General features: G+C 27.5%; 5 protein-coding genes across 6 annotated transcripts; 2 read left to right on the top strand and 3 right to left on the bottom strand.

Moving 5' to 3' along the window:
• Window positions 1-4,232: 4,232 nt before the first annotated feature.
• LOC122504959 (ER membrane protein complex subunit 7) lies at window positions 4,233-6,083 on the bottom strand. The gene is made up of 4 exons (XM_043616332.1): window positions 5,796-6,083; window positions 5,273-5,531; window positions 4,850-4,924; window positions 4,233-4,576 (listed from the first exon to the last, which is right to left on the bottom strand). The coding sequence occupies exons 1-4, from the start codon at window positions 6,011-6,013 to the stop codon at window positions 4,448-4,450; spliced, it is 681 nt and encodes a 226-aa protein (XP_043472267.1). The 5' UTR covers window positions 6,014-6,083; the 3' UTR covers window positions 4,233-4,447.
• Window positions 6,084-6,376: 293 nt separating this feature from the next.
• Window positions 6,377-15,351, top strand: LOC122504957 (RNA-binding protein 42). The gene is made up of 5 exons (XM_043616329.1): window positions 6,377-6,786; window positions 6,894-7,114; window positions 9,503-9,877; window positions 9,961-10,155; window positions 14,979-15,351. The coding sequence occupies exons 1-5, from the start codon at window positions 6,746-6,748 to the stop codon at window positions 15,101-15,103; spliced, it is 957 nt and encodes a 318-aa protein (XP_043472264.1). The 5' UTR covers window positions 6,377-6,745; the 3' UTR covers window positions 15,104-15,351.
• On the bottom strand, window positions 10,340-19,160 carry LOC122504960. 2 transcript variants are annotated; one of them, XM_043616334.1, is made up of 3 exons: window positions 19,139-19,160; window positions 11,473-11,728; window positions 10,340-11,367 (listed from the first exon to the last, which is right to left on the bottom strand). In XM_043616334.1, the coding sequence occupies exons 2-3, from the start codon at window positions 11,691-11,693 to the stop codon at window positions 10,932-10,934; spliced, it is 657 nt and encodes a 218-aa protein (XP_043472269.1). In that variant the 5' UTR covers window positions 11,694-11,728; window positions 19,139-19,160; the 3' UTR covers window positions 10,340-10,931. The 2 variants fall into 2 exon arrangements, with proteins under 2 accessions (XP_043472269.1, XP_043472268.1); XM_043616333.1 differs by lacking the exon at window positions 19,139-19,160 and adding an exon at window positions 13,393-13,930.
• On the top strand, window positions 15,753-20,289 carry LOC122504958 (radial spoke head 1 homolog). The gene is made up of 6 exons (XM_043616331.1): window positions 15,753-15,932; window positions 16,065-16,287; window positions 16,485-16,711; window positions 18,087-18,191; window positions 18,284-18,472; window positions 19,072-20,289. The coding sequence occupies exons 1-6, from the start codon at window positions 15,876-15,878 to the stop codon at window positions 19,222-19,224; spliced, it is 954 nt and encodes a 317-aa protein (XP_043472266.1). The 5' UTR covers window positions 15,753-15,875; the 3' UTR covers window positions 19,225-20,289.
• Window positions 20,290-20,461: 172 nt separating this feature from the next.
• LOC122504956 lies at window positions 20,462-23,334 on the bottom strand. Its single transcript, XM_043616328.1, has 5 exons — window positions 22,893-23,334; window positions 22,327-22,619; window positions 22,144-22,254; window positions 21,807-22,070; window positions 20,462-21,727 (listed from the first exon to the last, which is right to left on the bottom strand). The coding sequence occupies exons 2-5, from the start codon at window positions 22,556-22,558 to the stop codon at window positions 21,531-21,533; spliced, it is 804 nt and encodes a 267-aa protein (XP_043472263.1). The 5' UTR covers window positions 22,559-22,619; window positions 22,893-23,334; the 3' UTR covers window positions 20,462-21,530.
• Window positions 23,335-24,088: the final 754 nt, after the last annotated feature.

The raw sequence follows: 24,088 nt of genomic DNA, 5'->3' as shown, positions 1-24,088 counted from the left end.
TTGAAGATTGTCGTGGTTCTTATTTAGCCTATAATATTATTAACTGTTTGTTTGGTCTAATTTTCTAGTTCTAAGTAATAATGGGAATGATGTAAACACCATTTCCCCGGCCCTGATTCAGGCTCGCTGATTGTGAACTATAGATTTGGGTTTTTTAAAAAATAAATTGACCGATATGTGATTATGAATTCAATGTGAATGAAATGTAATCAGCAACTTTTCTTTGGCTTTGACACTTTGCAAAATTGCATTAACAAAATAAATAAATAAATAAAATACTACAAAATATATAGGTACATAATATACAATTCGGTTATTTCCATGATAAATAATATATATTAGCTATATATAGTTCGGAAGAAGCTTCAAAGAATTAAAGTATAATTTCAAAACTTAAAAACGAACAGGAAGCAGTTAATTTAATATGCAGATAATTTGGAAAGGAAGATCTCTCGACCACACATTTTGTGATGATCTTGGGAGGTAAATATTGAGATTTTAAAACCTGCTCAATAATTTCTTTTGATGCTAATGTTTTTGATATGCGCGAGTATAACATAATATTTACAGCATTGATAATTTGTAGAAAAAGCTAATTATTAGATCTTGACACTTATAGGATCTACTTTTGAAAGCTTTCAAAAATAGTAGATTTACTTCGCATATTTTAGTCTCTCATTTTTTCTTCTTTTAATGAATATATTATGCAATTATGCGAAATCGCAACCGGACACTTTTTCCACTCTCAATCTTTTAAATTATTTTTTTTTATACTTTTACTACAATTGCCACTATATATATAGTGACAATTGTAGTCTTTCATTGAAAAAAAATTCTTTTTGGAATAACCAGGATTCTGGTTTTTAACTAGAATATCGTGTTAAATATCTAAACATATTAGCTATAATGTTGAATTTTTTTATAAAGCATTCCTATTATTTTTTTCTTCTAAATATTGTTGTAAAAGAGAATTTAAAGAATAACGTTTTAATAGAAAACATATTTACATATTTTTTTACGTGCCATGTCTGCGATTGATATTCTAATTTCGTAAAGGAAAATGATTAATATTGTAATAGTACAATAAATTATTGAAATTTATTAAATTCAGACTTCGCACTCGATAATTAATTTTAAAAAAGTAGCAAAAAAGCTTTCAAACTAAAAAAAGTAGTTCATAAAACAGTATAGCTATCGAAAATTTAACTTGACGACCAAAACAACTCGTTTTAGACACTGACACAAAACTGATAAAAATTCCATTCTATATTTCTTTCGACTAATTTTGTGCAAATTCTAATTTCCAAGAAGAAATTTATTACTTTTTAAAATAATTAAATTCTAGTGAGGAATATTGTTATTTATTATAAAAATAATTGAATTTTGCAAAGAATTTTATTAAAATGCTTCAAAATAATTGCATTTTCGGGAATAATTTTGTCATTTATCTTTATAATAATTGAATTCTTTCGAAGAATTATTTATGTAAATCATTGAATTCTTCATGGGAAGAATTTCTTTAAATTTTTTTTAAAATAATGGAGTTTCTTTAATAATAATTTTAATTGAAAATTTTAAAAGTAATTGAATTTTATGAACAAGTTCTTTCAAGTTTTTAAAATAATCGAGTTTCATTTTATTAAAATTTTTAAAAAATAATTAAATTCTTTTCAGAATTTTATTAAAAGTTTCTAAAATAATTTAATTTATTCAAGGAATTTTGTTAAAATATAAAAAATAATAGTATACTATTAAAGATTTTGACAATAATTGAAATCTTTCGAAACATTATTTTTTTAATTTTTTGGATATAATCGATTTTGTTAATAATTTTAATTAATACCTAATTATTTTACTACGAAAATTTTATTAAAATTATTGATTTTTTTGAAAATGCTATTCTAAATTAATTGAATTCCTGTGAAAATTTTATTATTTATGAAAATAATTGGATTTTGAATGAAATTTATCAATTTTTTTTTAAATAATTGAATTCATTTGCCAAGTTTTATGAAAATACTATATAGATATTGAAAATATTGAATTTCGAATATTTTTTGAAAATAATTGAATCGTTTTAAAGAATTTGATTATAATTTTTGATGAGTGCGAAGCCTGTAAATTGCAAACAAAAAAATAATTAATGTACAGCATATATATGATGTACCTGCAGTAAAAGACTTATATTACTTATATTACACGCAGTTGAAAAAATATTATAAGAAAAATACGTCGATTAAAGTGAATCATTTGAAAGTTATTCAATGAACAGTGAGAAAAGTTCACCTGATGCTTTTTTTAAATTTCCAAGAATAATAGTCTTGTTTCGATTCCCGCGTCATATGGGTCCATTCACAAAAGCTATGCGCCTCAGTGATGAATAACTTTCTTTCATTCTAGGTCCCAAATCACTTCTGTGAATTAAAACTATATTTTTTCATTTTTGACCTAATTGTACGAGGAAAGGAGAAGAAAAATTCACTTTAATTTTTACTGATGTTATAGTTTCAACAGAAAACACCAGAAAAATCTGACGGCATTTTTTGAAATTTAAATAAATTTTCTTTTTTAAGAAAACAAAAAGAATTGATTTTAAAAATATTTTTTCTTTTCTTTGAAAAATAATTGAATGCCTCAAATTCCGTTTGATCAGTCCCGATACACGCAGCCCACGCACGTCGTTTCGGCGGTTTCGGCGGTTTTGGCGGCACGAGACAGGGTTCGATTCATTTATAATTCCCGGAAGTGTAATTTTTTCAACCAACTTCATGGCGATGCGATCGTTAGCTTCAGAAAAGAAATTCTTTTTATCATAATAGACATCGCTTATCCACTTTAATGAGCATGTTAATAATATTTATCTGATTAAAAATAAATTTTAAATTTTCTCATTTTTTCAACAACTTTTATATTTGTATGAAAAGTTATACAGGTAAAGGGGCTAAATTTTATCATTAAAATTAAAATCAAATGATATAAAAATATTGGGTAAAAAGACAGTTAAAAATAATGACAAAAATGATGTCCTGAAAATATAAATTATACACTAACAACTTCTATTTTTTATACGAAGTGGACGAGAGTGAGTTGTTTTTTTTTTTTTGTCAATCAAAAAATCAAGAAGAAAATTGAGAATCCTGTAAAAATGTTTTTTATTAACAATTGTTAACAAATCTGTTTTATTTTATATTTCTAAATGTCGTCCTTTATCAAAAAATTTGTATTTAATCGAGTTGAAATGATAAATAAATCCATTAAAATTGACTACAACTTATATATAAATTAACATTTTAATTAAATTGAAAAGAAAAATCTGATGAGATCATTCCTACTTACCAAATTAATTAAATCTTCATATTATTATTTTTATGTTACTTTGCTAAATAATGCCATTAATTATTTTTTGAGAAAATAATTAATCAGTCATTCACTAACTTATAATTATTAATTATTATTTTAATTCTTGTAGAAGAAATAAATCAAGAATGAAAAAAAAGATATTAAGACGAAAGAAACAAAGAAACTGGTGCAGGGCTCGAACCAGTTCAAGTATTTCAAAATACGGACTTTACGAATCAAAAATTAAAAATTACGGACCAATTATTATTAACAAAAATATAACCAGTCCGAGTTAAATCAATCATTTAAATACAAAAATTAATAACTTATTGAATAATTGAATTCTCATAAAGAATTTTGTCAACAAATTTTTAAATAATTAACTGAAAATAATTGAATACACGTGAAAACTTTTATTAATTTTTAAAAATAATTAACAATTTTATTATTTTCTGAAAATAATTGAATTCCTGTTAATAATTTTATTACCTATTTTTTGCAAATAATTGAATTTCTGGAAAGAATTTTATTAAAAGTTTTGAAAATAACTAAATTCTTGCGATGAGTTTTATTATTTACGAAAATAATTGAGTTATTTCGAAAAATTTTATAAAAAATTTCCAAACATTTGATTTTTATTCAAAAAAAATGTATGCATAATCTATTTTTAATAATTGAATTCGTGTAGAATTTTGTCAAAATTGTTCTCATAAAGAATTTTATCAACAAATTTTTAAATAATTCAATTCTTTTGGCAAATTGTAATAAAATTTTTAAGAATAATTAAATTTTCCGTCCTTTTTCAATGAAATCACGGATCTTTTATGAACTTGAGGCAAAGTTACAAACTTTTACGGGATTTACGGACCTAGTTCGAGCCCTGCTGCTGCAAATTTCTATCTGTCGACGATATTTACATTTTATTTTCTTTCAAAACTTACTTAAATTCTAGAATATTAGATTGATTTAAAAATTATAGAGAAAGAAAGAAGGAAAGAAAAACGGAGAAAAAGAAGAAAACATCCTTGGTTTTAAAACTTTTCACGGAATGTGAAAATAAAAACATTTTAAAGACTAGAATCGCAAAATATTTTCAATTGCGAAATTATCATTGTCGTTTTTTAGTCGCTTTCACGGCTTTGGTTTTTTGTTTCTCACCACCAGAGAGATAAGTTGTTAAAACTTCTGACACTTCCGGTAAATTGTAAATTGTCAAATTATTCAATTGTTCCATTTCCTGTGAATTGGAAATTTCTTAATTACAACTCAAGTTATGATTTTTTAATAATCACATAAACTGTTATTATGATTACAACATAATACCAGGATGTCTTGCAATTTTTGAAAACAACATAATTTTGGAAAATTGTAACAGTGCAAGGTTCAGCTTCTTTAAGGAGAATTCAAGGTTTTCAATATCGCTCGACTCCCAGAATATGTATTTTATCAAAATAAAAATAAAAAGTAAATCAAAAAATAATAGTGATAAACATAAAGCTAATCATCTCACCTTTCTTGTTTCCGGATCATTCATTATTTTCGGCAAAATCATAATTAAAATTAGAGGCAATATCATCATCAAAACCTGAAAATAAAAGAAAAATGACAAATATAATTATTGTTGCTGGAAAGATTAGTTTATTCTTTAAAATGAATAAAAAAGATTTAAAATTGTTTCCGAGAAAAATATGCTGTGTACGGAATGAAAAAAGTGGTTTCGAAAAAGACGGATTTAAAATTTATGTTGCATACTTATAAAGAAAACTTTGTATTTTATACTTTTGAAATTCATAAAGAAAGTTTGATTTATTCAAGTTTACAATGTGGTATGAATCATTAAAATCATTTTAAAGAAAATTTATAATTCTTATTATTTAATTAAATACTGATTGAATTGAGCAATTTTTCTTATTATTTAGAATTATTTCCTTACCATTGGATTAAAGAGAAAATCAGTGACTCTCCATTCCTCGCGAACTTGGAAATATTTAAATGGTGAAATGGATCGCATTTTCAGTGGATACGGCACTTGAATAACTTGAGATGTTTGTATTAAATTCACCTTTCGTGCACGGAATTTCCCCTTGGAATTAATTTCAACGCGGACTGGTTCATATAAATAATTGGGATTGACAACTTCAATAACATACGATCCCGATGGAACATTAGAAATAATAAATGTACCATCATCTCTGCAATGAGAAAAAAATTAGTTACATTCTACACACTTTGTTGGATAATGAAATTTGCAAAATTTTCAAACGATAATATCTGGAACATAAAATTGTTTAATCGAAGAATTTGGAAAAGTTGAACAAATTGAATGAATGAGATACATATATGTTAAAATATACAAATTATTAAAATTCTTAAAATACCTATAAGGAGAAAAATAGTCCAAAATATACAGGATGCACTTGTGCAAAGATTTTAGTTTAATATTATACAGAAATTACCTTAAAAATCCATAATGTTCACCTCCGTTTGCCATGACGTGTGTCATTAATTGCCAACCGGAATTACCTGCATTTTCCGATGGAAATACTTTTCCCTCAATAACATATAAATCAGTTGATGCTTCTTCAGAATCATTGCAAAATACGTAGTTTGTTATTGCGAAAAAAGTAGCAAATATGAGAAAAACGTTTTGTGTAATAAATGACATTTTTGACATTTTCAACCAGTCTCTAAGGTTATGTTCTTATATTTGGACTATTTGGATAACACACGTCAGCGACTCAGAGTATCAGCTATCAGTACAGGCAACTTTTTAAAACAGAAATACATTTAATACATAGTGATTTATTATATGTAAGATTATAGCATATAAATTAAAAATGTAATTATTAAATAAATAAATAGTATTGTAATTTTTTGGGTTTTAAATTAGGGAAAAAGAAAAAAAATTGACATTGTATGAGACCTTTCTTTATATATGTGTTGTGTTTGAAGGTTCCCAACCCTGCAGAGATGAAATAATTTTCTTATGGTTGGCCAACCTGCTTCTCATACATTCAGCGCATTCAGCGCAATTCAGCGTCTTCTCCTTCCTTCTCACCCTTCTCTATCTCTCATTCTCTGACAAAATCTGACAAATGCAATAATGCATAATAGCAAGAGACTGTAAAATATAATAAAAATGCAATTTGTAGCAATATTGTAATTGTAAAATAATTACTGTTGAGTTGTTAATTTTTAACTCAAGTTCAATACAGTTTCTTTTAGCCCAACATTCGTGATAATCAGATTTAAGTTATTCTGAACGAAAAACCAAAATTCAACCATGTTCTCTGGAGTGTATGGATATTAAGAATAATTTTTTATGGACTAGTTTATTAGGAGATAATAATAAATACTACCAGTTAATCTTTCTTTCATTCGAGTGAAAATAGATAAAACGCCAAAAATGGAGGAAAAATTGCGACAAATGGAGGACGAAATGAATCGGTAAGTTTTCCTAACCTCAAAGTACAATATAATATAAATAAACTTTATGGGGAAAATATTGAAATAATTTCTATTGTTTAATTGTCGAATTAATCGAAAAATTGCAGTTTCGAAGCGGAAATTGGTGGACAAATGGTACCGCCTATGGTGAGGCCAGTAATTGGTGCAAATACTTATAATCAAGTTGCACGACAACTTGAACAACATGAAATCCCAAATCCAGTTGTTGCCGCAGCCGCGGGTTTAGCATTTCCGCCTATTATGGGATTTCCGCCTCCACCACCTCCGCCACCTCCCATTATGATTCCCCCTCAAGTCGCCAGACAAGGTAAACAACACAAAATTTATACAAATTTTACAATTCAATTTTTTCATACAGTAATTGTAAATATACTTTTATAAAAATGGTAAAAGTTGCAACAACTTTTTATTTTGAATCTATTGTTTACAAACTATGAAACAATTTTATTTTTCTCAAGTGATGGAGCAAAATATTGGAGACCTCACAAATCTTATGTAAAATTACATTGATTTTATAATAAATTACAACTTACAGGATTCGAACTAGTCCGAAAATTTGATTGAGAAAAGACGAAAAGTTCTTAAGTAAATTGTACGATATCATTTGGAGAATTTTAGAGAAATTAAAAATCATTGCACAAATTCAATTATTTTCAAAAGTAATCAAATTCTTCGCAGACATTCAATTATTTAAAAAAAAAATTAATATAATTCTACACAAACTTTTATTTATTTTCAATTAAAAGTAATAGAAATTTCACAGGAATTTCATTATTTCCAAATTTATTTATAAATTTCTTCGCAATCATTCAATTATTTTCATAAATAATAAAACTCATTGCAGAATTTCAATTACATTTAATACAATTTTAATCGAATTCCTCGAAAAAATTGTTAAAAATTTTATTAAAGTTCGTCAAAAGAATTCAGTTATTTAAAAATTTATAGATACAATAATTCTTTATGAGAATTCAATTTTAAGAAATATGCAATTATTCAATAAATTGTTATTTTTCTATTTAAATAATTGAATTCTAGTAGAATTTTCTCATAAACATTGATTTAAAAATGTATTTCAGTCAAAAATCGTCTTCAAATGTTGATTAAAATTATAATTTTAATTAAAAAACCTTCGATCAAGGGCAGCAAAAAGTAGTTGTTAAGCTTGTGTGAAAATTAGAGCTAAATCGGTTCAGCGGTTTTTGAGAAATCGTGTTCACCGACTTGAAAAACATAGTTTTGAGAAAAGCGAGTTTAAAGACGCTGCACCTGCTCTATACCCCATGGCGCGCCTTTCTAGTTTTGTCTGCAACTTTGAAAATATTTCGCGAATCTTAATAAAAATTTTTTTCACAACAGGCAAATATATATACATTAAGAAAATGCAAAAAAAAAATAATCGATTCTTTAAAAATCGTGACTGTATATAACCCCTTAAAAATACGGAAAAAAATTCAATTTTGTAAAAGTTACAAATTACTGCAGAAATTCAATTATTTTTAGGAATTTCTACCAATTTTTTTGCAAAATTCAATCATTTTCATAAATAACAATACTCATCTCAAGAATTCAATTATTTTCAAAAGTACCTAATAAAATTCATTTCAAAATTTCTATTATTTTCAAATAATGACGTCCGCATGAAAAGGGACCACTTTGGCACTATTGGACTTATCGATATGGGCGAATTCCTTGCAAAATTTGGAAAATTTTCAGTGGTCTAAGAACCTTTTTGGTGAAAAATTCGATGAGTTACAGAATTTCAAAGTTTAGAATGTCAAAAACCTCATTTCGAGAAAATCGAAATCAAAGATTCTAATGCGAATATCTTTGGTTCATATCTAAGAAGTTATTCAGATAAGAATTTTTCTAAGTCTGGTACACCTTTAAGATGAAAAATTAATAGGTTTCGAATTCCCCCCTCCATTTTGAAACAATGAAAAAATAACGGACATCCGCCAAAGTGGTCCCTTTTCGAAAATTGCGTTTTTTAATTAGGTAATAATAAAATAAAACTAATTTTTTGAGAAGCTAATGGTTGGATGTTATTTTATTGAGTTATTTGAAGCAAAAATAGAAAGTTATATTGTGAATAATCTTGGGAAATATCGAAATTTTCATTTCTAAAAAAACGAAATTAAAAATTCTAATGCGAATTTCTCTGGCTCTTCTGGGAAGTTATTCAGATAAGAGTTGTTTTAAGTCTAGTACACCCTTAAGATGAAACAACTTTTGCAACAGACCGACAAAGAGGTCCCTTTTAATTTTTTTTATCCAACAACGAAATAAAATATTTAAAGTATCAAGAAATCAATGAAAAATGCATGATTCGACGTGTGAGACCCTGTAGATTGAGAAAAAAGAATAAACAAAGTATCGATATTTTATTCCAAATTCGTAAATAGCGATTATCTCCGAATCTAGATCCGACAAAGTGGTCCCTTTTCATGCGGAAGTCCACATATTATAATATAAAATTATGATTTCATCACTGGGTCATCTTTAATTATTGAATTTCTAGTTGTGTAAAATGTAAAATGTTCTCTTATTTGACTCGGATTGGTTATATTTTTATTGTGTTCAAAACTAATTAAATTGAAATGAACTAAATTTTACAAATTAAGAAATCTAATAATAGGATGAAGAAAAATTTATAAATGGAAATGAAATTTTTGATTTGCTTTTCTTGTCGCAGGGTCAGTGACAATTGCGAGTTATTCGTCACCAGCACAAATATCCACGTCGTTCATGTCAAATATTGTTGATCAATGCCTAACGGCCAATCCAAAGTCTTACGAGCAACCAACGCCGCCCATGATTCATCCAGAAATAATTGAACACATTATTAATACGAAAGTGACGGAGGACGACGGCAAACGTAAGCCGAAGGCTAAAGGTGTGAGTACCGCGGCCGAACTGGCGATCAGTCAGGGCAAAGCTAGTTCAATAATGGCGAACGCCAGCGCTGAGGAGAGCCATCCGAAGGGCAAGGGCAAGAAGAATAAGAAAATCATCCGCATGGCAGGTGGACAAACGTGGGAGGATCCTTCGCTACTTGAATGGGACGATGGTTAGTAAGTTGCATATAATAATAATCGACAGCTAAGTAAATAGTTTTCTTTTAATTTGTCATTTGTCATTTGTCACTTTCAGATGATTTCCGAATATTCTGTGGCGATTTAGGGAACGACGTGACGGACGAGATGCTCGTACGCGTTTTCGGGAAATATCCAAGTTTTCAAAAAGCAAAAGTCGTCCGCGACAAGAGGACAAATAAAACAAAAGGTTTTGGTTTTGTTTCGTTCAAGGATCCACAGGATTTTATTAAGGCTATGAAGGAAATGAACGGTGAGTCCCATTCTTTTAAAAATATTTTCAACCACTTTTAGAATTTTTTTGAAAAAAAGGAAATTTCTCTAAAAGATTAGGATACATGGGATACATTTATCAGGAATCATGAAAAGTCAGAAAAAAATTAAAGAAAAACAAGTTTTAAATTTTTATAATTAATGTAAATAAAATTCAGTTTATTTAGAAAATAAAATTTTATTGCACATGATTATATAAATTATAACAATGATTTTATCGTTTTAAAAGATATACTTAAAAAATGAATTAAAATTAATGAGATCGTTGCCGATGCAAAAATTGTGGCCTTTTTACATCCATTATTTTCACCTTGGTACAATTCACAACGTTCAATTTGTAAACAAAAAAAGTTTTTTACGGAAAAACTATTTTCTTCTTCCGAACACGTTGATGAACTTGACGTTGTGAACTTGACCCATCTTTGTTTTCTCTCTTCTTCTCTCTTTCACTATCATATCATTCTAAAGTTCCAAGTTTCTTACACTTTATCGTTTCTTTATTTTTCTTTCTCAAAATTTGATGACTCTTTTTTTACTAAAAAAATTGCTTACTTTTAAATTTAAAAGTAATTTAAATACTTTAGTGACAGAAATTGAATTATTTGCAAATGTGATTTGAGCAAAAATTATCTACGCCTTTTGTGAAATTTTATCCTTCTTTTAGTATCAATTTTCTGAACTTCATCCCTTTGTTTCTCTTTTAAATTTTTTAGAAAGAGAATAATAATTCTCTTAAAAGATAAAAAAAAAGTTGAGTTAATTTTCGTGTGGTCCCCAACCGTAAGAAATGAATAATTGCGGAATAATTGAGTACTGTCGACGCGTTTGATTCGATGGCTTATTGCGTAGTGCGACGCGATAATTTTGCAGAATATTCTTTCCCACTGCAGGGAGATTTTCTGCGTTACTTTGCATTTGTGTTGGTGATTTTAATGCCAATGATGACGAATCGACTGAATTTATATTCGTGGGATGATTATTGCGTGAATTGTGGGCATTCATGTAGAGAACGGAAAATGGAAGTCCACCAGCTCCCCATCCACGTGACATGAAAACGTCCTTCTTGGCAATTCGGTTCGAAAACGTTGTTGGTAGCACGGATTGTGCTATTCGCGCATTCCTTTGCGCGAAATCCAATTTTTCCGGTGTTCCATTCCATGATGGGGAATTTATTCCGCGAATCATTTGCGTTCTGATAAAGACGTTTTTTTAATTTTAGTTGAAGAGTTTTAAAATAAAAAGTTTTTCGTAAAAAAAATTCTTTTCATAGGGAACAATGAAAAAGATAATTATTTACCTCGGTTCTTGCATTCCCGCCTGCTCGAAAATGTATGACGAATCTGCGAGAGAATTCCAACAGGGTTCATTTGTAGAACAAAGAAGTGAAATAATTGGATTGAAATCGTCGCTTAATGATTTTTGATGACTTAAACTTGGCGCCGCTTCCGCCAGGAAAAAAATATTTATTCCAAAAAGATAGAGCTTGATGAATTTCGTATTTTCTCGTAGTCTCGACATTATATTTTTTCAGTTTTCTTCAGCTTTCTTCTTTCCTGAAAAAATTTTTTTTTAGTCAAATCATATGCTTCTGTCAGCTTCTGTAAAAATAACTCTTTTTTCAAATGTTTAGCGATATTCAACTTTTTCCTTTTTTGTGGAAATTTTTTAATTTGTCGAATTTCATGAAATTTGAAACTTTATTAAATGCAATTAAATAAATAAATAAATCTATTGGGATTATTTATTATTATGACTATTTAATTAGATGTTATTGGCAATTTTGTTTTTAATCATTTATTATTAATTAATTAATTAATTAGTTGGTTGAGGTAGTGAATAAAATACTTTATTTGAAAAAAGATTATTTTCAACTTTTCTTTGAAGTAAATCATTTAAATTTGAATCAGAATTGAGGTTCAATGACATTTTTTATTGAAGGAATAATTACATATCTAAATTATCTCAAGACTATTTAAAAGTGTTTGTCAATAGGTATAATTTATTATTTGAAAAATTTATAGTTTATATATAGATACACGCTGTTTATATTTATCAAAAGAAAAGAGAATTTCTGCATTGCGTGTTGTTAATTTTAGAAAATTCCTGATTATTTTTAGAAAAATTTCGTGAGTAAAAGTGGGTGGAGTCGAAAAATGGTGACAAAAAGATCATCGCTTCCTCGCTATAAAATAGCCATTCTTTAGCAGTCAATTTTGCTCTTTAATCTCGTGACTCAGAGTTTGTAAAATACTCGCACGAAATGCAAATTTTTTTTATTTTTAAAATATTTTTTTTTATAAATGCATTTTATTTTTCAGATTTTCTCACATTTTATTATTTAATTTATGTACAATTATTAAATGGTATGCAGACATTTTTTTTATATTTTCTTAATTAAATTAATTAATTTTATTTTTCTACTGATTATAATTTTTTTACTAATTTTAATTTTTTATAACCCATTAAGTTTAGTATTCTTTTAGCTTTAAACTGGAAAATAAAATAAATGACGAATTTTAAGAATGATTTTTTAAATCGTTTTTTAAATTATGACAATTTTTTAAAATTCTTATTTACTTTTCCTTTTATATACCTACTTTTTTTAATTTACAAATTATTAAAAAAGAAAATTCTAACAAATTTCCAAAATAAAAAAAAAAAAAAAAAAACAAATGATTGTAATTATACTAAAATGCAATATGAATTAATAAACAACTTTTTTTTAAAATTTGTTACTGTAAAAATTTGTTTCTAAAAGTTTTTTAAATAATAAATTTGATTGCTTACTTTTTTAAAAAAATAAAAATTTATTCATTTTGTAAAAGTATAGTTGTTAAAACTTGTTTAATTTTATTTTAAGCACAGAACAGAAATATAAGTTAATCATTATTGCTATTATTAATAAACTTAATGAATAACAAGCAAATTAGAAAAAGATGTATAATTGAATAGTTTTTAAAAAAATTGACAAAAGGCGAGAATAGTAAATATTTTTTTTTAAATATTGTTTTTATGATGGAATACACTTGAAGTTGAATTTCAAATAGAAAATGTCAAGATCAGAATTGCAAGAATTATTTTGTTAACAATTGTTTCATTTAAATGAATTAAAATAAAAAATATGCTATTGAAATTAGTACAGATAATTTTTCATTAATTAAATTGTAAGGGTAGAAATGTAGAATGAAGAGTTTGTAAACGTAGAAAAATTACTTACCAACTTATTACTTTTGGGGAACAGAAGAAGAAGAAGAAGAAGAAGAAGAAGAAGAAGAAGAAGAAGAATCTTTGGCGTTTAATTTTTTGAGCGCGAAGAAATAAATAACAAGGGAAGAAGTAAAAAAGTTACTTTCTGTGTCCCTTTTTTCTACTTTTTTAATATTGTAAAATAATTTCAGTTGTTCATGAGGGTGACGACGACGGAGTGCGTCGCGATGTTGAGCGTCTCAGTACTCATTCAACAACCCCTACCAGTTTTCATCTCATCGCAAACTCCCACCCTTAAATATTTCTAAGCCAATCCCACATTTACAATGTCTTAAAATAATTGATGGAATTATTTTCTTTTCCATTTTTTACTTCTAATCTATTTTTCAACTTCCGTAATTGTAATGTTTCAAAAGAGGGGATAAAATATGATAATCAAATCAGATTCAGGTTTTTTGGTAGCATTCAACAGAAAGGCTTATTCTAATTATTAATCAATTTCCAATACTGTTATTGAAATATATTTGAATTTATTTTTTTATTTCAACTGCTCATCTACTTGGAAAATTAATAAAAAAAAAAAAAATGTAGTCGACTATAGAAAGAGTTTTGAATGACATAATTTTGAAAAAGTTATTTGACATTATAATAATAAACTAATTTTTCCTTTCAACCTTGAATGAAATTTGAATGAAATTTGAATGAAATTTTGAATTAAATGACGTGGAGTGATCGGGATTCGAATTTCTTTTTTGGAAATGATGACTATTTGAACGGATATATGAGTCTTGCTTGAGATTCTTGGCAGTCATTCAAATGATAGTTGAGAAATTTCGCGAGGCTTTGATCATAACCAATACACAACTCTGATCCAAAATGTCACCTGTATTACTCCACCTTTAATTAAATTCAGACGTTATTATCATTGTTATAATTATAGAATTTGCTTAATCCCTGTATATATATATCTAAATATATATAGGTATATAATTGTAAGCTAAATATAGAAAATTCCAAGACTACTGTTTGTGGTTTCCTAAATTCCTTTTATCTAAATAAACTGTATATATAGCAGTTGGAGTATTTATTATTATAAATAATTTTAATTAATATTTTGGACTTTGGAGGCGAGAAGATGGCCAGGCAGCTGAAAAAGTGCTTGGTATATTATCGGGAATATTTAAATTTTTATTCTTAATTCACTATAAAATTAAAATTAAGTATAGTCTCGTTTTTTACCTTTTATTTTTTTCAACCGCTTACGTAAAAAGATGTTTATCTAGTATTTGAATAGTCAAGAAACCCTTTTAAAATAAATGTGTCAATTGCATGGCTTAAGGGTTTAATAATTATATTTTCATAAAAAAACAAGTGACTATAAATAAAATGCGTATTCACTCTTTTTCCTGCAAATAAACAAAGATTCATGGAAAACAATTATTTTACATAATAAATTATGTACACTAGTTAAAATAGGGGGAAATTATTTGGTGTACCTATTTATTTTTACACGAGTATGTACCTATAACTGATTTTTGTTTGAATAATAATAACAACACAAATTCATTGTAATTGTAAATATTTTTCTAATTTCAGGAAGATACGTTGGATCTCGACCAATAAAATTGCGCAAAAGTTCATGGAAGCAACGAAATTTAGAAAGCGTTCGTAAAAAGGATAAGGAAAAACAAAATTTAATTGGCTTATTAACTGGGAGGTGACGAGAATATTATCTTCCTTTGAATCGGTAGAAAGAATTTTTTTATTCTTGATTGAATGTGTTCTCAGGAAAATGAAAGGATTGGGGCAAATGAAAATTAGGAGAAAGAACTGAATAAAAATCTCGAAAAAAGTTTTGTCATTTTTTCAGATTTATTTCTTACTATCATTAGGTATTTTTTAAATTCGTTTCCTATAAAAAATAAAGGAAATTATTGTTATTGTTTATAATAAATTGTTAACAACTTTATTTTCCTTTACATAACAATTCATTTTTTTAAAAGCAAATAAATTAATAATTCAAAAATTATTATTACAATTCCTATATATGTATTGTACAAAGTTAATAAATAAATATTTATCTGTATTTATTTAAATGTTTCTCATAAAGTTAAAAACAAATACATAGATACCTATTATTTTAGATAATAATTGAATAATTTGAAAAAGTTTAATTGAATTTTTTTTGAAATTATTTAAAGTTTATATTTTCTAATAATCAAAATCTCGTAAAATTGAGTTGAAAACAAATGAATTTGAAAATATTCTAGCTGAACTTTTGCAAAAATTATTAAAAATAATTGGTAATAATTGTATTTATTTACCTAAATGTTTCTTATAAAATTAAAAACAAATATATCTGCCTTTTAAAAATTAAAAAAAAATGATAGTGAAAGGAGTAAAGAGTGAAAGTAGGCGAGAAATAAACAGAAGAATGGTTAAAAATTAATTTTTTTTAAATAAGAACAAAACCAATTTTCCATTCAAAGAAATATGTTTCAATCCAGTGAAGAGGAAAGCGAAGAAGAAAATGAAATAAACTCCCTAGGAGTATGTATTTTTTAATTTTAATAACCTAAATTCATAATAAACAAAACAAGAAACCAAAAATATATAAAAAATTGAATGGGGAAAAAGTAAAGTTATTTATTTTTCGTTTGAAAAATGTGAAAAAATGTACAGATATTTGATGGAGAGAGAAATGAAAAAGGTGAGAGACATGGACAAGGAAAAGCAATTTTGCCAAATGGTGACATTTACGATGGAAACTATCGTCATGGACTTAGAGACGGAAGAGGACTTTATGTGTTCAAAAAAAATGGATCAAGGTTCGATGGCGAATGGCGTGAGGGCAAGAAACATGGTCAGGGAATATTTTGGTATCCCGATGGAACACGATACGAAGGTTTATTATTTTCTATTTTTTTAAACAACAATTTAAATGTAGGTATTCTAAAATGGAAAATAAGGAATTATGATGTATTAAAAAAAAACACATTTTAGTTACAAAAAAATGTTTTCTAATTAGAAAAATAATAAAAAAAAAAGATGTTTCGCAGTTGAAGTGAAGAGTAAAAAGTTTCTTCTTTTTTTAAAATAAAGGAGATTGGCGACACGACGTGAAACACGGTTTCGGCGCTTATTATTACATGAACGGTGATATTTACGAAGGTTCGTGGAAACAAAATTTCCGCCACGGTTTGGGGACATATTTTTATGCTGAAAATAATGTGAAATTCATGGGAACATGGATTTGTGATAGAATGCAAGGACCTGGAAAACTTATCTTTCCCCGACATTGTTATCATGGCTCATGGGAATTAAATTTGGTTGTCAATATGTTTAAATTTTGGCTTTTACGCAGGGTTGCTATGCAACCTGGAAACCTCGAAACCTGGAAATGGCAGGAAATTTTGTAAACCTTGAAAAAACCTGGAAAATTCTTCCTTTCTAAAGTTATTGTGCTTCTTCTTCAAATCTAATTTCACTTAAATATTTCAAAATTAACTCAATTTTAAAACAGTTCCGTTTACAATTTTCATAAGTAGATGAACTTGAAAAGATTTTGATTTCAAATTTTTTAAAATTTCAATTAATTTAATTAGAAATATAAAAAAAAACTTTAAAACTAACATTCTTCTGAAATTAGTTAAATTTTTTAATACATATTTAATTGATTATTAAAAATAATGGATTTATCGAAGAATTTTAGTTAAAAAAAACCCCCCTACAACAAATTGAATTTTGAAACAATTACAAATGATTACAGAAATTAAATTATTTTTAAAATTAGTAAAATTCTTCTCAGAAATTCAATTATTTATGCATAAATTTTAATAAGATTCTACGGAAACATTCAATTATTTTCATAAATAATAAAACTCAATGCGGAATTTCAATTATTTTTAATACAATTTTAATAGAATTGCTCAAAAAAAGTTATTATTTTTAAAAATATGTTATTAAAATTTATCAAAGAAATTTAATTATTCTAATAACCTTTGCTACAACTTATTTATTAGAATTTAAGCATTATTTTCAATAAAATTTTTCTTCAAAATTCAATAATTTTCAAAACTTTTAATAAAATTCTTGGCAGAATTTCAATTATTTTTAATGCAATTTTCATCAAATTTCTCGAAAAATGCAATTATTCTTAAAATTTGTCAAGAGAATTCAATTATTTAAAAAGTTGTTGATAAAATTCTTTATGAAAATTAAATTTCAAGAAACATTCCATTGTTTAATAAAATATATATACTTATTTTTGTAGTTAAATAATTGGATTCTCCTAGAAAATTTTCTAATCAATATTGATTTAAAAGTGAATTTCAAATTAAAATCTTTGAAAATTTGAACTTTTCATAATTTTAATTAAAAATTCTATAGAATTAATTTTTCCCAATAAGTTTAATGGAATTTTTTTCAATTATTTGAAACTATTTAATTTCTAATATAATTGAAGAATGTCAGAATAATCGAAATTTCGTAAAATTAAATTTTAGATATCATAATTTCTGTAAAAAAAATAATGATGAAATATTTATTTAAAAATGAAGTTATTGATGTTTCCGAATACCTAATTTTCGTTTTAAAAACCTGGAAAACCTGAAAAAGTCAGGGAATTTGAAATAAGTAAAAGCGTGGCAACCCTGTTTTATAATTAAGAAAAATTATTTATTATTAAACAAAATAAATTTTTAGCCACTTGGTCGTGGATGTTTCACTTTTGAAAATGGATCAATGCTGCATGGACATTACATTCACGTAAAAGATCCAAATTATCAAGAAATAGATGAAGGTCAAAAGGTGATGCCAGAAAAAAGGAAATGTATACTATGTATTTTTTAAATATTAATTTTTTCTTTTTTTCAATTTGCATATGTATTTTCTCGTTTTAGAATGATGATGATGATGATGATGAGAATGCATCAAAAAAATCGGAAATACTTTATGGGGAAAATTTTGAAAATTGTGAATTTAAACCGTTGCCTCTTGGAGGAGGAATTTCCGCCATTTGGCAAGCGCAAAACGTCACGGAATTTAATCCCGATTTTCTCCCCCCAGATCCGATGCCATTACAGGATGAAGTTAGTGTTTTCTATAAAGAAGAAGACAATTTTTCAAATTTCTTTTTTCATTTCTAAATATAGTAGTTAACTTATTTGTCTATAATAATGCAACGTTGAAAAAGAATTTCTGTTTAAAAAAACACAAACTGAATCCGAGTTGAGATTGAAAGAAAAAAAGGTTCATTTCACCGTTGAATTATTTTATTAAGCGTCGAGATCTTATATATCTCCTCTTCCGCGCGAAACGGAAGTCAAGTGACATTCATCCGGTAAAATTATATAATTTTCATCGCTTTACTTCCTCCCCCTTGATTTTCGTCGTCGTTATAGCGAGACGCGACGCTTAAATCAATCGCTAATAAAATTTTTAATTAATTAGATCAGGATATCCTGTTTCCGAAAATTTTCATATATACATTTGAGATTTCTATTCGTTCACGGCACAATTACAACAAGAAAACTTGCAAAAAATAAACAAAATATTAGAAGAAATAATTAAATATTTTGTGTACCTAAATTTAGCTGGAGTCGAAAGAATAAATATAATTTTTTTTTTTTTTTTTTTTTTTTTTTTTAACTATTTGAGGCAAAATAATTTATGATATTATTATTTTTAGGATTCACTTGTTTCTGAATCTGATAAATGCAACGATGAACCTACAATGGATCAGAATAAATATTTACCTTACGAGGACCCGCAACGCCCGCAATCATCCGAGGGGGAAAGTTTCAGTAATAATGAATTATTTACAGAATATTTACAGGAATAATAATTTCCGATTTTCACGATTAATCACGTTTCTTATTCAAATGAAAGATTAAAAAAGAAAAAATTCGAAAGGTAATTTGCAAACTTTAAAGATTTCAACTTTAAACAAATACAATAAAACATTCTTGGAGCAATATTTTCGAAAATGTTGTCATTAATTTCCTTCTTTATATTTATTTTCATTATTAGAATAAATCCCCAAAGTAGAAATAACCTTTTAAATATTCTTTACGGCTTGTTAATTATTTTTCAATTAAAAGGCAAACTACCTATTTTGTTGTTTCATAAAAGAAAAAGCCTCCGATTTCGCAGATTAAAAAGCTGTTTATTTTAAGTTTAAAAAATTATAATCAACGTCTTGGAAATTCTGTATTAAGTATACAGAAGAGACATTGGTGTACTGTAAAAATTGAGATTGAATTCCAAAAATTGAGATTCCAAAATGACAGTTTTATGACAGACTGTCGATAAATTACGATAAATTACGATAAATTACAATAGTTGCAATAGCAAATACGAAATAAAAAAAGGAAATATGAAAAGTTACAAAATATATAATATATTTACATGTAGTTAAATTCTCAATTCAACCCTTTTGTGCGTTCATTCTCTTTTCCCTCATTTCACTCTCTCTCTCTCTCTCTCTCTCTCTCTCTCTCTCTCTCTCTCTGACACGCATTCACTCATTCAAAACTATCTCTCTCTCTTTCTCTTTCCCTTACATATATAGGCTTAGTGAAATTACAAAAAATATTGTACATATATCATTTTAAACGAAAAAGCGTTTCAAGGATTTAGTTGTGACAAGGTAGGACCAAACGCACGGAAATTAATCGTTTAAAATTAATTTCCAAGTCTTCTTTACAGGCGAAACATAGATTGAAAACTTTTGTTAATTATTATTTCCTACACACGTCAATATTGCTTGTGAATCAATAAAAATACAGTGGAACCTCGATTATCCGAACTAACCCAGGCAAGGACGAGTTTTTTTTATAATTAAACCTATAAAAATTAGACAGTTGAATTATATATATTTAATTTAATACATTTTTTTAAATATACATATAAGTATATATGTACGTAAATATATATTAATTTATAATAATATATTGATAAAACAGAGAATTCAGAATTTTTAAAAGATTTTTTTGGGACAAATTTCTATATTTTCCTTTGAAAGATTCGGCAGGCCAAAAAAAAAATTCGGATAAAATGATTTTCGGTTCGGATAATCGAGGTTCCACTGTATAGAGAAAACCTAAATTGATATTGAAAAAAACAATTTTTTATTAAAAGAAAAAAATTGTAGAAACAAAAATTAAAATTTTTATTTCTGAAAAAAGTTGTAATTTTGTAATTGCGCGCAATACACATTTTTAAGTGGTGGTATTTCAGGGTTGCGTTTATTTTTTAAATCAAATTTTACTTGAACGTTTCAAAATTAATTCAATTTTAAAAGAATTGCGTTTACAATTTTCATAAATAAATAACTTGGAACGGAAACTTGCAAGTCAATTTATACTATGTGCGCGCAAAATAGAAAAACAGGTAACTGCACTGGAATTCTTGCATGCTTTCACATGAAAAAAAGTGCTTGAGCAGAGATTGAGAACAATAGCGTTGAAAAAAATGTTAAAATTATATATATATATATGTATAAAGACATAGAGATCGGCAGGGACGGAAAACAAATAGTTAGGTAATATACTTTAATACATTAACGATGACTCGAAACAGTCTTTTTTTCTTAAAAAAAATATTTAATAAGCGCGTCATTTCTAACCATTATGTACAATTCACTTCTCGTGTTGTATTTAAACAACTTACGAAAAAATCTCAAAAAAAACTTGGAAATTTCCTGATTCTCTCTCTATATATACATACAATATAGCACATATCCAGGAAATTTACGACCAAATTTTTTGTCCCCATTTATATAATAATAAACGTTATTATATTATTATATAAAGAATCTAAAACCAATTCCAAATATAGGAAATTTTTAGCATAGTTTGGGCAGAAATCGCCGAAAAAGTATTTCTCTTTAGAAATACGTTTTTTTCTTTCTGCGCTTCTATTATTAATATTTTCTTTGTTCCCTTGGCACACGAAAAAATTGGTTACACTTGTAGATTCATGAATCACAGTTTCGTAGAATTTATGTAAAGAAAAAAAGATGGAAAATTTATACTTCTTTTTTTCATTATCAAACAATTTCTACTTGCATACCGACTTGGACTTTTTCAGTTTCACATTTTATCCTCGAGTTCTTGCGGATAGGATCGGCGGCGTTTGTAGTACATTTCACATCAAATCAGGTGGCGGTCTTTCAAAGGCGATACTGGCAACGGAAATACTGCAGAGGCCAGCAGTAATCACACCCAGTCCAATGTACACTGACGTTATTAGCCAAAAGGCAAACAAATAGAGAGTCTTATTGCAATATTTCCCTAGAGCTGGATCGTAATTTGGTTCATATTCCTTGTAAACCCACATTGAACCTAGAAAAACAATTTCAATGGTGCAATAATCAAGAAAGATTTATTTATTTATTTATTCATTCATTATCTATCTATTTACCAATAATGAACCATCCGAGCATGAAACAGTTGATTAGTGTCTGTGTTGGAGACTGTCGTATTCTCTCCTCATCGCGTTCCTCTGGACGTTGACGAACCCTCGTTGACAGATGAAGAAGCTGCTTGAAAACGCCAAAGCCGCCGCCAACTAGTAAATAAACGGGAATGTATTCGCCTTGTGGACAATCGTAGAGATAAAGACCGCCAATTACCATCATGCAGATTGGAATCACGGTTGTTATTCCCAACAGTATTGTGCATCCGACTGTGGAAGAGCGAAAGGAGATTATCATCGTAGGAACATTTACTACTATTACTATTACTATGAAAATACCGACTTGTGCCCAAGAGCAGCATGAGGATATTTTTGAGAAACTCAAAAATCCCCTTCGATGCTTTGTGCGCTTCCCTCATGCGACCGAACAATGAATCATAAGATGGCGGAGGCGCTGAAAATGTGACGCAACTTTAGTCAAATTCAATGAATATTATGAATAAAAATATGGAAAATCCTTAATCACCATTAGGATCGATGGCTTCTTCATAAGAAGGCGGCGCTCCTCGATCGCTGGCCGAAATTGTGAGATGTTCGAGAGGAAGATTAATATTGTGATAAGCCGGTGGCGGGGTACAACTTGTTGGTGTTATTTGGGATGCTTGTCCAGAATTGACACTTCCCGCTATTCCCGAAGGAACCCCGTGCACCATTGGACTCAGTGGCATCGCTTCACGGATCCGACACTTCCAATCCATTAAATTTGCATCAAGAGTACTGCCTGTTGTCGAGTGTTCGACAACACTTTCAACCTTTAATCTTCAACAAATATTAAAACATGCATTTTAATAATAGGTATAAAATATTAAATTTATTTCACTACAATAATTTTTGGACAACATGGCAAAGTTTTTGTCTACCAAGCATTTTTTTTTTTTTTTTTTTTTGATAAAATTTTCAAAACAAATTTGCATGCTATTTTGATAATACATTAAAACATATGGAATAACATGCAATTTAATTGTTAAAAATGAAAGTGAACACCGGTTTTTTTTCTAGAGTAAAACTATAAACACATGCAAAAATTTATACCTTTTGATGGAAAAGAAAACGTCACACCCCCGCCGCGTCTGACTTGAAAAAACAATCACGTATCATTCTTTTTTGTCGTCTTTCTACATTTCCAATGGCACTTTAAATACGAGGAACGAAACCTTATTTTTTCTGTTTCTTGGTTCTACGTTCGAAAAGAAAGCTCTTTAATTGAATTTGCCGTTTTTTCAAGTTCATCTGATGTCGATGTTTTTGGAATTTCGTTCAGCAAAGTATTTAAAATCAACTTGTAATTGTGATGTGAATATCAATTTTCGTTTACCGTCTTGGTCTGTGCCATAACAATTCACCACCAACACCACCCCCACCACAAAATGAACCATGTGGGGTGAATCTGTCAAATAATCGTCGAAATGATTAATCGTTCGAATCGAATATCGATTTGTTAAAGAGAGGCGCTAATTTCGAAACGGAGTGTTTTTTTTCACTTGAGAGCACTTGAGAGACGTGCGTGAAGTTGGCACAACAACCATATAATAATTAACTTTTCTGGTATGGAATCGTTTGGTCATCGTTTGGTCATGTTAGGAAACTAACTTTCAACGTTTGGATGCAATAAATAAAAAAGTTATTCAACTTTTAAATTTATAGTGCTAACTTCACATTTGCACAACAAAAGTTAATATATTTTTAAAATTTTAATGCCAATCGTTTGGTCATCGTTTGGATAAGATTGGAAATACCATTTAAGCGTTTGGACGATTCATAAAATAATTATAAAACATTTTAAAGATTTTTGTTCACAGCACACTGGAAATGTATAAAGTTGTGTAAAAGGATCTGCGCATGGGCATTCTTAGCGCGAAATTTTGAAATCTTCTTGCATTACTCATAAAGATTACAAAAAAGAAAGAATATACAAAAGACTAACTTTAAGTGAGTAGATATAAAAAAAGGAATTTGAATAATTTCTCTTTTATAATCACAATTTGCGTTCAAAATTGTTTATTTGTTTTTAATATTTAAAAGTTGAATAACTTTTTTAATTATTGCATTTAAATGTTCAAAGTTGGTTTATCCAAACATGAACCAACAATTTCATACTAGAAAAATAAAAAATAATAGTAATAATAATAACCTAAAATTTATTTAAAAACTAACAATAATAATCTTTATGAGTAATGCAAGAAGATTTCAAAATTTCGCGCTAAGAATGCCCATGCGCAGATCCTTTT

This window comes from Leptopilina heterotoma, unplaced genomic scaffold (genome assembly GCF_015476425.1).
Source record: "Leptopilina heterotoma isolate Lh14 unplaced genomic scaffold, ASM1547642v1 Lhet_325, whole genome shotgun sequence".
Classification (NCBI taxonomy): domain Eukaryota; kingdom Metazoa; phylum Arthropoda; class Insecta; order Hymenoptera; family Figitidae; genus Leptopilina; species Leptopilina heterotoma.
Note: the sequence above shows the minus strand (reverse complement) of the source record. Positions and strands in the feature narration are given on the sequence as shown.

Coding starts and splice junctions, on each gene's coding strand:
- LOC122504959 (XM_043616332.1), bottom strand. CDS start 6,013: ATGTCAAAAATGTCATTTATTACACAAAACGTTTTTCTCATATTTGCT. Junction 4,925..5,272: donor ATTTTCTCTTTAATCCAATG/GTAAGGAAATAA, acceptor TTTTATTTTCAG/GTTTTGATGATGATATTGCC. Junction 4,577..4,849: donor ATGATCCGGAAACAAGAAAG/GTGAGATGATTA, acceptor TCCAATTCACAG/GAAATGGAACAATTGAATAA.
- LOC122504957 (XM_043616329.1), top strand. CDS start 6,746: ATGGAGGAAAAATTGCGACAAATGGAGGACGAAATGAATCG. Junction 7,115..9,502: donor CCCTCAAGTCGCCAGACAAG/GTAAACAACACA, acceptor TTCTTGTCGCAG/GGTCAGTGACAATTGCGAGT. Junction 10,156..14,978: donor GGCTATGAAGGAAATGAACG/GTGAGTCCCATT, acceptor TTCTAATTTCAG/GAAGATACGTTGGATCTCGA.
- LOC122504960 (XM_043616334.1), bottom strand. CDS start 11,693: ATGTCGAGACTACGAGAAAATACGAAATTCATCAAGCTCTATCTTTTT. Junction 11,368..11,472: donor GCGGGAATGCAAGAACCGAG/GTAAATAATTAT, acceptor CGTCTTTATCAG/AACGCAAATGATTCGCGGAA.
- LOC122504958 (XM_043616331.1), top strand. CDS start 15,876: ATGTTTCAATCCAGTGAAGAGGAAAGCGAAGAAGAAAATGAAATAAAC. Junction 15,933..16,064: donor ATGAAATAAACTCCCTAGGA/GTATGTATTTTT, acceptor AAAAATGTACAG/ATATTTGATGGAGAGAGAAA. Junction 18,192..18,283: donor AAATAGATGAAGGTCAAAAG/GTGATGCCAGAA, acceptor TTCTCGTTTTAG/AATGATGATGATGATGATGA.
- LOC122504956 (XM_043616328.1), bottom strand. CDS start 22,558: ATGGATTGGAAGTGTCGGATCCGTGAAGCGATGCCACTGAGTCCAATG. Junction 22,255..22,326: donor AGAAGCCATCGATCCTAATG/GTGATTAAGGAT, acceptor TCACATTTTCAG/CGCCTCCGCCATCTTATGAT. Junction 22,071..22,143: donor CATGCTGCTCTTGGGCACAA/GTCGGTATTTTC, acceptor GCTCTTCCACAG/TCGGATGCACAATACTGTTG.